At 44.9% G+C, this 15,684-nt stretch overlaps 1 protein-coding gene across 5 annotated transcripts; it reads right to left on the reverse strand.

Annotated features, from left to right (window-relative positions):
* Positions 1–100: 100 nt before the first annotated feature.
* eprs1 (glutamyl-prolyl-tRNA synthetase 1) lies at positions 101–15,652 on the reverse strand. 5 transcript variants are annotated; one of them, XM_086107588.1, is made up of 35 exons: positions 15,501–15,652; positions 14,153–14,237; positions 13,980–14,079; positions 13,456–13,612; positions 13,232–13,368; positions 12,872–12,972; positions 12,673–12,799; positions 12,421–12,613; positions 11,916–12,087; positions 11,602–11,835; positions 11,445–11,529; positions 10,682–10,741; positions 9,849–9,869; positions 9,389–9,499; positions 9,165–9,301; positions 8,586–8,793; positions 8,391–8,503; positions 7,982–8,105; positions 7,716–7,898; positions 7,316–7,483; positions 6,497–6,754; positions 5,979–6,191; positions 5,427–5,710; positions 4,654–4,705; positions 4,345–4,554; positions 4,186–4,258; positions 3,660–3,739; positions 3,467–3,568; positions 2,761–2,916; positions 2,483–2,680; positions 2,136–2,309; positions 1,894–2,054; positions 1,182–1,260; positions 828–892; positions 101–750 (listed from the first exon to the last, which is right to left on the reverse strand). In XM_086107588.1, the coding sequence occupies exons 1-35, from the start codon at positions 15,541–15,543 to the stop codon at positions 600–602; spliced, it is 4,815 nt and encodes a 1,604-aa protein (XP_085963714.1). In that variant the 5' UTR covers positions 15,544–15,652; the 3' UTR covers positions 101–599. The 5 variants fall into 5 exon arrangements, with proteins under 5 accessions (XP_085963714.1, XP_085963713.1, XP_085963716.1 ...); XM_086107587.1 differs by having other exon boundaries at positions 7,716–7,901; XM_086107590.1 differs by lacking the exon at positions 9,849–9,869.
* Between the last annotated feature and the right edge of the window lie 32 nt (positions 15,653–15,684).

Raw genomic sequence — 15,684 nt, forward strand, 5'->3', positions numbered from 1 at the left:
TTTTGTTTTAAATGCCAACCCTTTTTTCATATAATTTTGTTTTAAAGTCAAGGTAAACTTAAACTCTAAAACACTCTAAAAATAACAAGAACAAGAAAAATGCCACAGAAATAAGTTTATGATCTCGCCAAGTTGTTTAAATTGTGACTCCAGAGGATACACAGCTGGCTTTTAAAGTAACACAGTCAACTGTACATCATAATTGGGCTGCTGCAGATCGACAAGATGTATTTTTTTTTACTGCAAACCAACGCAGAAGGGAGCTGGATGGAAAAAAAATCCAAAATTACATTACCTGAGAGAGGTGGAGTTTATGACATGACTGTTTCCCCATGATGAATATGGCAGTATTTATTCATTATTCACCATTTCTTTAGCCGTATTTTCTCTCACATGTGTTTGAGTTTAAATGGTTTCATGGTTTCTCTCACCCTTTTGTCCAATAACATGATTTTCATTAAAATAGAAAAAAAAAACATACCTAAGTGATAGAAGAATACAAGTGCCATTGAAAACCTGCCCACGGGAGATACAATACAAAAAGGAGGAGATGAAAGCAAGTAAATAAAAAGCCCTTTACTGCTACAATAACGGCATCTTCAATAGCTACGTCCAAACATGGTGTAGTACTGAGCTGGTGCCTTGCCGCAGACACACAGCTGACCGGGCTGCAGCGTCTTGAGTGGTGAGAAGGGGATGCACAGACTCTTGGCACCCATGGATGGCGCTCCTGGCTCCAGGTCCTGATCCCTGATACAAAAAAAAAAAAACTATTAGCACTCCTAAAAGGCAAAAGGAGGAGAGAGAGAGAGAACACGTTTACATACTTGGCAGTGGTTTTCTTGATCCAGTCTTCGCACTCCATGCCACCACAGAACGGGATCTGGACAATCTGCCATATGGAACGAGATGTGATAAGGAGGTTACATAGAATCTTTCCCCTCACTCATTGACTAAGGCCTGAATGTCGGCTGACTCTCAAGGCTCCCCAAACCACAGGATAAAGGCCGAGGCTCAGGAAAATCTTTAAAAGTGGTGTTCTCATTCGATTTGAGTAACACAGGACTGAGTAAAAAACACAAGTACACACATTAAAAATGGGAACGTGTGTGCATTTTGTTAATAACTCGTGTGATTGAGGACAGGGACTCCCTCTGGGCGGGGTGGTGCTTGCTCCTCACCTTGCCAGAGTCCAGTTCCTTCTGGAATTGCTCCATCGTGTCTGCAGCCACCAAGTGACTCTTCAGGTCATTTGACGCTCTGTTAAAAAAAAAAAAAAGACTTTATGTTCATTTGTAATCACTGAACATCGGTTTATATGCTGCTTTGGGCCACCGTTGCCGTAACATGTGACATGTGAACCGCATTCTTTTCATCAATGTGCTGTTTTCTTTGGAATTCCGGCGAGGAGACTTCATTTGTTGGCATTTGCTTTTCTCACTTTTTTATGGAACTCCAACAGTAACCGACTATTGAGGCAGAGTCGGTTATTTGTCCCGTAGACTGAAAACATTTGCGTTTGAAAAGTTTAATGATGAGATGAGAGATCAACATGTCAGTGTGTATTTCCGTTTTCAGATTGTCTGGGTGTTTCATAATTGAAATGCATCCCCCCCCCCCCCCCCCAATTTATTTTCAGCGCCTTCCGTAGTTCAGATCCTGCCTTTGTACACTGCTTACACTAATACATGGGTGTTAACAGAGAGAGGTTGGTTCGGTCATGATATTAAGTGACCTTTCCAGCTCCTCTCGCAACAATTAAAATTCAATTTTATTCTTTTTTTTTTTAATTCTAAAGCCCTTCTCAAATGATCACCAAACAGGCCAGTAAATACTGGTCGGTGTAGAAGCGAGTGAGTGTCAATGTTCTACCAACGTACAAGTACATCTTACTTAGCGAACAAGCAGCTCTGAATGTCCTCCAACATGGCAGCCAGTTTCTTCTCCACCTCGGCCTCTGGGATGGTTACTTTCTCGCCGGTGTCTCTCCTCACAGCGACGCATTGGCGCTGCTGCATATCCTTCGGGCCCACTTCCAGACGGATGGGAACGCCCTGGCGGAACAAATCAAGGCATTGGTTTTTTTTTTTACCAATTTGCAATGAATGGGTTCTGTTCAAGTGGTGATTTTGTACCTTAAGCTCCCAGTGGTTGAACTTCCATCCTGGTGAGTAGTTGTCCCGAATGTCGGTCTTTACTCTGATGTCAGCGGCTTGCAGCCTGTTGACGTAAATGTCGCACTGGTTCATCAGCGCGTCCTTTTCCTGCTCTGCCAGCGATGCTGTGATTCCACATGGAATGATGACAACCTGAGCAACGAGGGAGAGGACATCGATTGAAAGCCAGAGTTTTGAAATTGAAATCGCAGTTGAACAGTGTTGCAACATTGTAGATGTAACGTATCTCATGAGCTTTTAGAACAAACGCCTTCTTACATCTAAGTGACTTCAGTTGAAGATGAAGTACGGTGTAGCATGTCTACCTGAAGGCAGGCCACTCTGGGTGGCAGCACCAGCCCCCTGTTATCTCCGTGCACCATGGTGAGGACGCCGATGGTCCTGGTGGTAAGGCCCCAAGAGTTTTGGAAGGCCAGCTGCTTCTCGCCAGGCTTCTTCGGGTCTTCGAACGTGATCTCGAACATTCTCGAAAAGTTCTGACCGAGATGGTGGGATGTGGCGCCCTGCGGCAGGCGGCAAACACAAAGTTAGCAAGCCAATTCAGACGACGAGCCAGCGAGCTCCCGTTGGGATGAACGTGTACTTGGATGGCTCGGCCACTGGCGGAGATGAAGGCCTCCACGGTGGTGGTGTAATCGCCTCCTGCAAACTTCTCCTTCTCAGTCTTCCTGCCTTTCACCACCGGGATGGCCATCAGCTCCTCATACACTCTGGCGTACAGGTCCAGGATCTGAAGCACCTAACAAAGCCAAGTGGAAAACAGTCCAAGGTGACGCTATCTGTTCAGACGATTAACAAAACAATACCACCAAAATCTACTCTTTAAGGATAATTTAAATGACCTATCAAGTGCAATGCTCATGTAAAATATCTCAAATGCTTTTAACAGCTTTTTCCATGTACAGTATGTCATTACCGTATTTTCACGACCATATGGCGCACCGTATTAAAGGGTGCAGTGGCAGTTATGGGTGCTACTTCTGTATCTAACACATATACAAGAAAATTGAAGACTTTTAAGTGCGCCTTTTGGTCATCAAAATACAGCCCGGCGCATCATTTTGTTGTGCGAAAGTCCCGGTAAATACTTTTTTTTGTGGCTACTTTGCGGTTAATAAAGGATGGAATACAGAAAGGGAGGAACGCTGTTCAGAATGATGGGTCCATTCGAAAAACACCCCCAAAAAAGAAATTCAAATTAATCAATAAAATATACAAACCGCCTCGCGCGACAGGAATCATTTCTGAAAGAACCTCCCGGGGCAGATCTATAAGCCAAGCCTGGTTACCTCTTTAGCGGCCTCCTCTTTGGTAGCAAAGGCGGTGTGGCCTTCCTGCCACAAGAACTCACGAGTCCTCAGGAAGGGCTGGGGGTGTTTGAACTCCCATCTCTGCAAGATGAGAGAAGGGTAAAGAGGTGAGATTTCACACTGCCTAACTTCAATAGACCGAGAGAACAGCATTGGAAATTTGTCGACTGACCACTACGTTACACCACTGGTTGAGCTTGATTGGCAGATCTCGATGGGACTGGACCCATTTGGCATAGGCTGGATACATCACTGAAACACAAAAGCATGTCATTTGTAGTTCTTATTTCATAGGTACTGTTTAAAAAAAAGTACACTGGCAGGCGTGCGGAAAAAAAGACGGCAATTTTAGCCAAACAGATATCTGAAAAAGCCACGCGAGGGGAGAAAAACACAACAAAATTGGCAATTTAAGCAGATAGCTTTTGTGTGTGTGTGTGTGTGTGTGTGTGCGTGCCTCAAACCCAAGTTATTTTTGGCTCAGCTTTCAAATACTTAGCTGCTCCTTAAATTCCTTCAGCTTTTTGTAAACTTTAGTCAGTGCAGGCAGTGTGTTGCAGTAAAGCGTTACTTATTGACATAAATCTACACTAAAACACTTAAAATTCTGGAAATGTTTGACATTGTCGGAAAAGTGAGCTAAATGGAGCGAAATGGCATGTATACTGAAAAAAGTGTATCATTAATGGATGTCTGACCTGTCTCGCTGGTGGGTCTGACGGCAATGGGTTCTGCCAGCTCCGTCTTCCCTGAGCGCGTCACCCAGGCAACCTGCAAAACAAGGCAATTGGTTGACAACAATGCTGGAGTTGTTCATCGATGCGTAAGCTTCTGATTCTATTGCCGTGCTCGTTTACCTCTGGAGCAAAGTCCTCAATGTGCGTCTTCTCTTTCTCCAGGGCCGCCTGTGAGACGAACATGGGGAAGTAGCAGTTCTCCACACCCAGCTTCTTGATTTCACGGTCAAAGAAGTCCTTGATGGCCTCCCAGATGGCAAAGGACCACGGGCGCAGCACATAGCAACCGCTCACGTCGTAGTATTCAATCATCTCCGCCTTGGTGATCACCTGGTTGAGGAAAATTTACACACGGGCATTGAATGCCATCAGAACTACGTTGCTAAATGTGTACCTAATGCTGTGGTCGGTGAACATATTAGAATGTACCTGCGAGTACCAGTCTGCCAGGTTCTCCTCTTTCTTAGCTTCGAGTCCCAAACTGAAAAAGAATGAAGGCAGATTTAAATTAGAAGAGGTAAGGGGAAAAAAATACGTTTTTTTTTTCCGAGAGCAAATTTTGAGGACTACTTTCCGCTACATGAAAGTATTATATGATTTAAACGAGACATGTCAGTCACCTCCTTACATATTTTAATACATGTCCACAGTGTCTTCACCTGTTCTTTTTGTCAAAATACCCCAAGAAACAAGAATTTTGCTGAATGACTCAGTCCTGTTTTTTTGCCTTGCTGAACTCAACCCGTTTTAAGGGGGCGCTGCAGTCTGAATGCAAATGACCCAACGCTCGCGTCGCCCCTCCCTACTGCATTGAGTTTGGCTTTCGGAAACCCAGGTTCTGAAGAAAAAAAGGGAGCACCCATAAACTTGTGCTCATCGGCCACATTTGCTTTTTAAAACATTTAAAATGAGGCTAAAAACATTCTTTTTATGAACTAATTATTTAATAAGACAAAACATTAAATGTTACATTTGAATGCTTTTTAAACAATAATATGTTATTATTTATAATCAATTAACTAATTTTAAATGAAAAAATATATACAACTGAAGCTATAATTTAGTCAACTAATTTTAGGAAGAGAAAAAATATATTACAGGACAGTTAGCAAAATAAATGCTCTGTGTGGCGGATTGGAGGACGGAACGGCAATACGTTGGCCACCCCTCGCCTGTCCCCTGTACAGGCTCGAAGCTCTCACCGCGTTTGCTTCTTGGGTCCTTGACCGTCTCCCGCTCCTCCGGCTCCTCCGGCTCCTCCGGCTCCTCCGGCCGGATCCTTCCCCTGACTTGCCTTGTCTCCTTTCCCCTTCTTAGCTCCTCCGGCAGCTCCTCCTCCTCCCTGTTTCTCAGACTTGTTCTCCCTCTCCTTGCGGTTCTTGTCCTCGCCACCGGCCGCCGCTACCGGTTTGTACTCCTGCCCGGTGAGCGTTTTGTATTTGCTCTTCAGGTCCAGCAATGTCTTCACGGCTTCGTCCACTCGATCCTGAAACAGACAACCTCCGTGATGTGTGGCTTTCTTCACAAAAGGGTTCCCATTTTAACAAGATCAAGAATTTCTGTAAAGACTTGTGGGGGGGGGGGACGACACAGGTGATTGACACCCCCCACCCTCCTAAAAATGTTCATCATTGGCTATACTAATAATTGACGACAAGGTGAACATATCTGCCTCACAGTTCGAGCTCGTGGTCTGGCCTTCATGTTCTCGTGTGAGTTTCCTCCAGGCTTACTTCCACACCCTTTGTGCTCACCTTGGAGGCCTTTTCGGCCTTCAGTGTCCTGACCAATTCTCCCTGCTGAGCCACCTTCTCAAAAAGGCCAGCAGCGGCAGACGCAACGTCGCTCTGAAGTGGAGTTGGGGCTTTCTGGGCCGGCGCCGCCCCGGGTTTGTACTCCTCACCGGTGGCCTGCTTGTACTCGGCCTTCAGGGCAAGCAGCTGCTTGACCGCATCGTCCACTTGGTCCTAAATGAGTAGAGAAAATACCGAATCATGGGACTGTTGAGTGGAAGGTGGATTAGGTCCTTCCTTTAAAAACCTGCATTTGGCTTGAAACCCAAAATCTAAACCATCAAGCTTGTATGAAACATGAACCCTTAAATCATAACTGAAGCCCAAACTCAGCTTTGAATCTCTCATTTGAAACCCTAATTTTAGTTTGAATTCTCCATCTTAAATACTAACCTTGGCAAAGAACCCTACATGACATTTGGAACTCAGAAAAAACTGAAATGTCAGTTTTACACTCATTTAAACAATCATGTGTATACCTTGGGTGCTTTTTGCGACTTGAGTTTCCGCACGAGCTCTCCCTGCTGTGCGACACGCTCGTACAAGACGGATGAAGCAAAAGAAGAGGAAGAGGAGGAAGAGGAAGAGGAGCGGGAGGAGGAAGATGCGGCCACGGCTGATGAAGGAGCGGTGGAAGCAGTCGCCAAGATCATCCCGGGTTTGTAATCCTGACCCGTCAACTTTTTAAACTCGGCCTTGAGCGTCAGGAGCTGCTTGACCGCCTCGTCGATCCGGTCCTGGTACCATCAATACATTAGCTTGCGACGGAAGAACTACATGTGAAAGCCACGCGAGCGATGATGCTGAGACGACGGTTAGCGAGACGACATGATACATCAGCGGCCAAAGATGAGACAAGTGGCAGTGGGAGGATGAACTTGACGGACAGAAGAGGGACAGGATGAGCACAACTATAGTACTGACAAGCACCACTAAAGGGATGGATGGGCGTCTCATGTAAATAAGGCGGAACCTCCCAAATTGAACGGGCAAAAAGTGGTACAATTTGTGGAGTTTAATGACCATTTTCTCAATGAGAAAAAAAAAAAAAAGTCAAAGCTTTGCGCTGAACCATTATTGTATGAGACTTTAGCTCAGTGAGCTTCTATCGTGGGGGTGGGTAGAAATGAATGGAACAAATATCACAGATAATGTACTTCTAATCACACAGTCAAAGATTTCATGATGACGTCAACTTTCATGTTTTGAAATGAAAGCACCTTGAAAACTCAACCAATGGAAACAGGTGGTGTTCTTTTTTTGACGTTTTCACTGTTCAAAACATTGTGGCCAGTTACCTTCGGTGCCTGCTCTGCCTTCAGTTTCCTGACAAGCTCGCCCTGCTGAGAGACGCGCGTATACGGGCAGAGGGCGGAGTCTCCTGACGAGGAAACTGGAGCTGGGACGGAGGCAGGAGGAGACATACCCGGCTTGTAGTCCATTCCTGTCTGCTCCTTAAATTGAGCCTAGAAAAAAAAAGTAAGGACGAGACTCATTGAATCATCATGAATAAGATTTTATGATTTTCGGTAAAACCATCAAGAGAAAGCCCAATTTTTGGCAGCTGAACATTAAGAAAACTGTTCGCCCCTATTCACTCCTACACTTTACACATTTGCAAATGTTTCCTATTCTCCTTGGGACCTGGTTCTTAAGGCACAAGAATAGCGAAGGTTCACTCTATGATGAAAGCTTCACCTTCAGGGTAAGAAGTTGCTTCACCGCCTTGTCCACTTCCTCTTTGGGCGCTTTGGCCGTCTTCAGCTGGCGGACAGCTTCACCCTGAGCGACGATGCTGGAGAAGAGCTCGCTAACTTTGACAGAGGAGGCGGCTGCAGGGGCAGCGGCTGCAGGGGCAGCTGGCGACGCTTTGGCAGAAGCCTTCTAAGAAGAAAGGTCAGGACCTAAGATTTGTTAAACCCGAAGGGTCGAATGGAAAAACGAAAACAAAAGGGGATGCTCACCGTGCTGGCGGGTGCCTGGCTCTTGCCCTTGTCCTTGTCCTTGGACCCGGCAGTGGGCATCTCCTTGACATGACCATCAGGAATGTAGATGAGGACACATGGACTCTCCTTGCAACTGTTAGGACTGCAGAAGAAAGTCACGATTGTCGACTACTTTGGGATTTTGTTGTAAAACCTGAAGGGATACTGTATTGTAATTTTTTTCCATATTGATTTTTTTTTTCACAACAGGAGGGAAAGGTTCATATTTTTTGTTTGGATAATGTTGAAAATATGTTGACTTTTCATGCACAATTAGTAACTTTAGAAACAATTTTATACAATTGACTGTGCTTGACTTCTACAAATCTAGCCATGCATGTTGATTTGGCCAGTGTCCCTTTAAAATCCGCTTCCTCCTCCCGCTTACCTGACTGGCTCGTAGGGCTGGTCACAGATGTAGAATCCCCGCCTCTGGAGTTGAATGATGTCGCCTTTCTTCAGAGACTTCAGACAGGGGTCGCCGAGCATTTTCTCCTCAATCTTAAGACATCCACGCAGTCATGTTCATATGAAGTCCACTATAGAGCCCACGTCCACTCAGATCATTCGACCCAACGGTCACCTTGCTGTCTTTGTTAATGTAATCCTTGAAGTTGTCGTCCTTGGTGATGACCGCTTTGGTGATGAGGGGCTGGTAGTTGACGCAGATGGTGGGCAGGAGAGGGGTGCCGGCGCACTCCGTTAGCCAGGTGATCTTAGTGGTCTTCTTATAGTCTTTGTTGTCCAGGTCTAGCCGCGCCTCCATGGACTGGATCTTGCCGTCAGTCCCCCTGAGTAGAAGGGGAGAGGTGGGGTGGGGAGGTGGGGGGGATCCATGAGCATAATTCCCACTTAAACAGTGACTCATGCCCTAAGAAAACCATCGGGTACTTGAACAAATAAGCAATGCACCTCAAATAGAAGCCTCCTTTGTGCGCTTGGTGGCTCGAATCACATATACTAAGTCCAATTATTTGATTTGTGTTTTGAGCCCAAATTTGAGCTTCAGATATTTCCGCCGTCGCTTGACTGAGAACAAAAATGGTGCACAATCGACTTGACGTACAGTACAAGTAAACCGAGCCACAAATGTAGCCAAGCTAACACTGCTCTGCATGTACAGTACACAATCCAGTATGAGACGACCAATTAAGGTGCGTACTTGTTGATCTTGGTGATGATGAGGTTGCCCCAGTTAATGAAGGTGACCACCTCACCCTCCGTGAACGTCTCGGCATCCGCTCCTTCTACCAACACTCGGGGTCCGTACCACACCTGCTTCATGCCCACCTCGGCATTCTATGAGAAACAATGAGACTCAGCCATGGCGCACATGGGCGTGCCCGTGTGTGTGTATGTGTGTGTGTGTGTGTGACAACTGCACACCTTCGGATGTTTGGCCACTTCTTTCACTTCCTCCGCAGCCTCTGGGACAGAAACGGGAACCACGTACGAGCTGGAGAGAGCCGTGTATCTGGGCGCCACTGGGTCAATCACCTAACAGATCCACACAATGATCGAAGCGTTAAACATCATAAAAATAAAATAAATAAATTATCCTTAAGGAAACATATTAGAGGGGAGTGGGGGGAGGGCAACAGACGTAATGAGTGAATCACTGCGCCATGCTGGTTTAAAAACAAATAAACAAACAGACAAAAAAAAAAAAAAAACAGCTGCTTGTTCAGTCCACAATCCATTTTAGCAACTTAATTCGTTCCAAGCTCTTTCAACAGCATGAGGTCGCCTTCTTGCATCTCACCCGCGGTAAACGGCGGCTAAGCCTAAAACAGAATGACGGAAGGAGGGTGTTGGGTGGGGAGGATGTGGCAGAGAGGAGGAGTACCTTCACGCAGCTAACAGGCAGCTTGGAAACACATAAGAGTGAGGAGATGCCGTCACATATGCGCACACAAGTACAGTTGGAAAAAGGTAGTGCAAACTCCAAAGTTAAACCCTCCCAAAAGTAGTACAATGTCATTCTCCAGCTTTAACCATCCTCATCCAAAACAACGGTGGAAAACTTTCGTGCACAATGGCCAGATTTGAATTTTCAGACAGACAGCTCATTCACTTCATAGATGAAGTTACAACGTGCATGTAACATATCAAAAACTGCATCTTTTAAAATAATCATGCTCTTTTGTTATCATTTACTTTTAATTTAATAGCTCATTGAGGAGCTCAATCAACCGTCTCTCGTGATTTCCGCTTCATTCTTTTTTATAAACGTGTAGTTACTTTTGCTTAAGTGCTACTTATGGGTCTTGACATGACACTAGCTGAAAAACACACAAAGATATACAGTTTACTGCACCTCTTGAGTAGGCTATTACTTCAAACATACTGGATTTACATGTGAAGCAGCCAGCCAAGAAAAAAACATGTAGCAAACAAATGAGGGGTGGGGATGGGGTGGTGGGGGTGTTGGGGGTGTAAATGTGAGAAACGAGAGGGTACGTCTTGTTGGATGCGAGGAGAAAAGGTCCTCACGTTATTGAGTTAAGGGGTTGGGGTGTTTATGAAGGGATGAAGCCATAACTAGCTTTGTGACGAAGAGTTTCAACATGAGCCCCCATTTAACTCTGGTTTGGCAACTTGAAATAAAAGCACCTTGTGCCGTTTCCAGTTTTCTCTCATTCTTTGTGTAATGGCGCAAGACAAGAAGGGAAGCCGTACCTTCTTATTAAAGGCCCAGATCTTGTCCCACTCCATGTTCACCACTGACCTGGATCCACCCTGCAAATGGAAAGAGATGCTTAGTGTCCAGTTAGAAATATGACAAGTCAATGCATTTTCCTACCTTTTAAAAAAATAATGCCATTTCTTATTTATCTCATTGCATTTGAGTGGACATCTATTACACATCTTGTATGTGTTACTAGACAACTAGAGTGGAAAAGCATCAACAGACTTGGCATTTAATCCAACATGTTTAAACCGACGTTTAAGGATTGTTTGGCCTTGGTAAAAGTTGCCACAAGATGCAACAAGGGTCAGTCGAAATCGGAAAATGGTACAGTTTTGTGTCAAGGAAGTATGTTGAAGTGATACATCTCCACTGACGAGATACGCTTTGTATGTCAGGGAGGAGCTAGCTTTAAACCGGCTTGTTAGTGGAAGTGTTTACAAAATCAAATAATCTGTTAGCTACATTTAAGGTTAATACCGAAACGTGCATCTGAAATGATATTAAAGGGGAAATTATTGCTCTGGACAAGTCTAAACATTTTTAGTGGGGGCGTCAATTGCTTATGCGAATCGCGGCACGGCTTCGTCTCGAAACCCATAAATGACCAATTTGGCCAGTAATGTATTTGCCAGATTGAGGTTTTTAACTCATTCACTCCCAAAGACGTTTTTAAACGTCTTTTCAGACTTGGTCTAGAATTGGCTGGTACTGAATGAGTTAAGGACAACAGCACCTATGGAATGAACATACCTGCGCTGCTATGAACTGTTTCAGGCCCTCCACGGTCATGCCTCTCCTCAGCACTCCTCTGACTGTGGGGAAGCGGGGGTCATCCCTGAGGAAGAGTCGCCCTGACATTAACTTGTGCAATGTCCTAGTGAGCGTTAGGAAAGAAGCCCAACCTCACCATCCATCGACGTATCCCTCCTCCACAAACCACGTGAGCTTGCGCTTGGACAGCACCGTGTTGTTAAGGTTGAGGCGGGAATACTCCCAGATGTACGGCTTCCTGAGGCGCAGCGCGTCGATGAACCAATAGTACTGCTCGTCACGATCGTGGTATTCGGTGGTCCTCAGGGCGTGCGTCACGTTCTCTCTGCTGTCCACGATAGGGCAGGCGAAGTCGTATGTCGGATAGACTCTGGAAGAGAACGAAGGCAAGGTCATCCGGCTGGAAATATTACCCCGCATAAAACTGCAAAACTGTTTTATTTTGAGTACTTGTGGGTGTTTCCCGTGCGAGGGTGGGGGGCATTCTTGCAGCGGTACACCGTGGGGTCTCGCATGCAACCGTTGTTGGAGTTCATGTCAATCTTGGCTCTCATACAGCACATCTGACCACGCTCTGTGCCGGCTTTCATCTCCGCCCATAGCTTCATGTTCTGATCCAAAGCTGAAAAAAAAAACCCAGTCCTATTTTAGTGGCACTGCCTCTTTTCTTGATAATATATATTTTAATTCCAATCAACAATATAAAAATGTATTTTTTAATTAAGATAAAAAACGTTTTTAAATGCATGTGAGACTTAAATATTTTTCCTGAACGTATTCCGGACCAGTGATTTATAAATAAGAGTATAATAAATAAATACATAGCCTGGCAGCTTGCCTGGAAGCGACTGCTTGCTATGGATGGACGAATGGAAATACAATCGCAGATACAGAATTCATGGGTGGCAAAAAAGTGACATTGTGGTGCAAAAGGAGTGTTGTGTTTGATACGCACTGTTATTCCTGCACTTGGACTGTGTACGTTGCTCCCGCTCCAGCTTCATTTGCTCAGGAGGCGTATCATCTATGTAGGCTTTGCCCTCCGCCATCAGCTGCTCAGCCAGCTGCATGATGACATTGAAGTGGTCGCTGGTATAGGTGAACTGGTCCGGTTGGATCTGCAGCATGGCCACGTCCTCCAGGATCACCTAAGGGGATGCAGAGTTATGTCACGCACTGTCAAAACGGGACACTGGTCAATTCTCACCTTTTCAAAGTCCTCCTTCTCCTTCTCCGGGTTGGTGTCGTCAAAGCGCATGATAAGCTGGCCCTTAAAGGTGACCTGGTAGTGCTGGTTGAGCAAAGCGGCCTTAGCGTGGCCTATGTGCAAATACCTGAAAGCAAAGACAAAATGTGAAAATTTGATGACAACATTTTGCATTTTGCATGCCGGGGGCGAGTCTCACCCGCTAGCTTCGGGAGGGAATCGAACAACCACCTTGCCCATCTCCGCTTGAGGCAAGTCCACAAACTTTCCAACGTCGGCCTTCTTATCCTTCCCCTCCGACTGACAAGCATATGAGAAATCCATCACAAAAGAATGAATACAAACAAAATAAAATCCATAATTGTTGAAAAATCTAAAAACTATTGAAAAGAAAGTGAATATGTGATTCTGCGCATGCCGAACCGAGAATATGTGTGGGTCGATTGTATTTCATGACAATGAGACGAACATTAATTTCTGACGTACTGTACATAATTCATTATGGAAAAAACCCCCCCACTAAGGAGCATATGGCACCTATTTCCAATGTGTGGCTTACATTGGACTTGGTTGGTGGAGCTTTCTTGCTGGTGTATTTGTTGTCCAAGGCAGTGAAGGGGACCTGAGAACTCAGGAAGGAGAACCAGCGATTGACGTGGCTGAAGTCTTTGCCCTTGTTGGGCCAGTCACAGTGACCTTCAGAAGACAAACCATAACAATTTATAATACATTTTTAAAAAATTAACTCATCAAGACTGTGTTTTTTTTTTTAAAGGCGCTCACCTTTGAGGGCGGCCCAAACGGACACGTCTGCCAGGGTGAGGGTGTGGCCCACCAGGAAGGTTCTCAGAGACAGGGCCTTGTTCAGCTCAGTCAGAGACGCACCCAAATCGGGCTGGCCGCAAAGACGCCGACTGCTGAATTCCAGCCAGTGATCCACCTGCAAATGCCAAACGCAACGCTTCATGAAGCCACAGGAAAAAGCCAAAGATGTGTTTAAGTCTAAATTTTAACACACAAAATGGGGGGTTCCCAGTGTGCAGGAACATATGGTGTTGCATTCTATTGGAGCATACTCTGTTTTACATTGTATTACTGAACTTGCATGAAATCTGGTTGTTTAAATTAGATTTATGCTCAAACATATTTGCTCCCGGTATTTCAATTCTCCAATAAAGAGCCAACGTTCAATTTCATAAACTCTATGGTTTACGAAATTCTTACTGTTTATTCACATAATTCTTGTTAATTTCCACGGCAAGTTTTCAACTTTGAAAATTGACAGAATTTTGCAAGCAATCACACACCTCAGTCTGCTCCATCAGGTTGGCTCCATAGAGGCCCAAAGCCGGTGCCACTCGCGCCAAGTATCGGCTGATGGAGTTTGCGTCACTGAATTGGATGGCACTGCAGAGACGACAAGAAACAACTTTGAAACTCTTACATGGAATGTGCTGGTTACAGAGGTTGTCGTGCTTACTCAGAGATGTGAAGGCGGGTGTCCTTGCCTTCCTCCACTGACAGCTGTACGCTTCCTTTCACATGCTCGGCGGTCAGGAGGGCTCCTGAAGAGACAGTATGATCTCAATAAGAAACAACCAATGATTCTCCTCAGGCACTCTTGGCAATGAGAATGTGAGAAGTGGTGGCAAGGAATACTTAAAAATGTGTGTTTTGATAAGGTTAAGTGTGTTTTTCAGGGTGAAGGAGGTGTTAAATCATTTAAAATCATCTCTCTATATCAAAAGTGGGTCTGTAATGTATCCCCCCCCCCACACTAAACAGTGTTTGACTGTAGTCTTGCGCATTGATGGCGCAGTGGCATCCAAGTGGGAGCGAGCGGCTTTGCATGACACTTGCTGGTTTACATTTGAGTGTTTTAGATATAAAACAACTTACCAGTATTTTTCCTATAATTATAATTATTTGTAATGATGACGTCACCGTTGCGTTTTCTGAGTTTAGTAAAAGACGCGTCTTTGGCACTTTCACCCCCTTATGCGTCCATCAACCCAAATTTTGTGGTCTTGCATCAGCATGTAATACTCACTCAGCTCCGTGTCGCTGTTGAGCCGCTGTTAAAGCTGAGACGACGCTTTTAAAGTTAAGGGCTCTTAATGCTCTTCTTAATTGACCCTATATAAATTTTGTTTTAATTTAGTGCAATTGAACATGTTTCCGGTAATTTCGTTAAACCCATCAATTCAATTGTTTGCCCTCCGGGTTGATTTACAGGCTGATGCAACACAAGTGAAACATTCACGCTCATTTCATGTTAAAATTCTTTTTTCGAATGGAAAAACAATGTGCGTAGATTTAACCATAATTTAAGTCGAACATTTGAGCTTTTCGGTCAAAAGTAGCGACAATTATTCATGCAGCGGTTTTGTCGCTTAAGTTTTGGGTGCCACGACTACAGGATCATTATCTGGTAGACGTACACGCCCCATTCAAGGATGCTAAAGCACATAAGTGACTTCAATTCATACCAAGAACGGCGTTATAGTTGTGTTCATTCATTTTGTTGACGTAATAGTGTTTGCAGAGGCAGCGCACACTATTCCATTACAAATCGTGATGATTTTACCATTGTTTTTATTTGCTAAGATGGTGCAATAGCTTTCCAAACAGCTGACGCGAGTTTTCCCCCACAAACAAACAATATAAATAAATATATCCGAGTACAAAAGAGGCTAAATGGCCACTAATGAGTTTGTGTTTTGATCCCACTGATGGACACGTAACCGTGCTAATAGCAAGTTAGCAGGCTCGCCAGCGGTTACTGGTACCAATTATTCATTAAAAATTCAACCAAAGTTGCAACTCACCTAAAGGCGGGTTGCTAGTGTTGATGATTAGGTTTAACGCCATGGTGTGCGATAATAGTCCTCTCTCCGTGTACGAAAAGAGCCTCCGACTATCAAAACTGATGACAGTTAACCAGACTAGCTTGCCACACTCTACCCCAAGAGGAGCGTGTAGACGACGAGCGTGCTTCTTCGTGCTTTGGTG

This window comes from Hippocampus guttulatus, chromosome 3 (genome assembly GCF_054856545.1).
Source record: "Hippocampus guttulatus isolate MCC_2025c chromosome 3, RoL_Hgut_1.0, whole genome shotgun sequence".
NCBI lineage: Eukaryota > Metazoa > Chordata > Actinopteri > Syngnathiformes > Syngnathidae > Hippocampus > Hippocampus guttulatus.

Bases quoted from the DNA above. Each gene is read 5' to 3' on its own strand.
- eprs1 (XM_086107587.1), bottom strand. From the start codon at position 15,543: ATGGCGTTAAACCTAATCATCAACACTAGCAACCCGCCTTTAG. The intron at 14,238-15,500 runs GTGAGTTGCAAC...CTGTCTCTTCAG, and splicing joins CACTAGCAACCCGCCTTTAG to GAGCCCTCCTGACCGCCGAG. The intron at 3,740-4,185 runs GTCAGACATCCA...TTTGTGTTTCAG, and splicing joins CAGACCCACCAGCGAGACAG to TGATGTATCCAGCCTATGCC.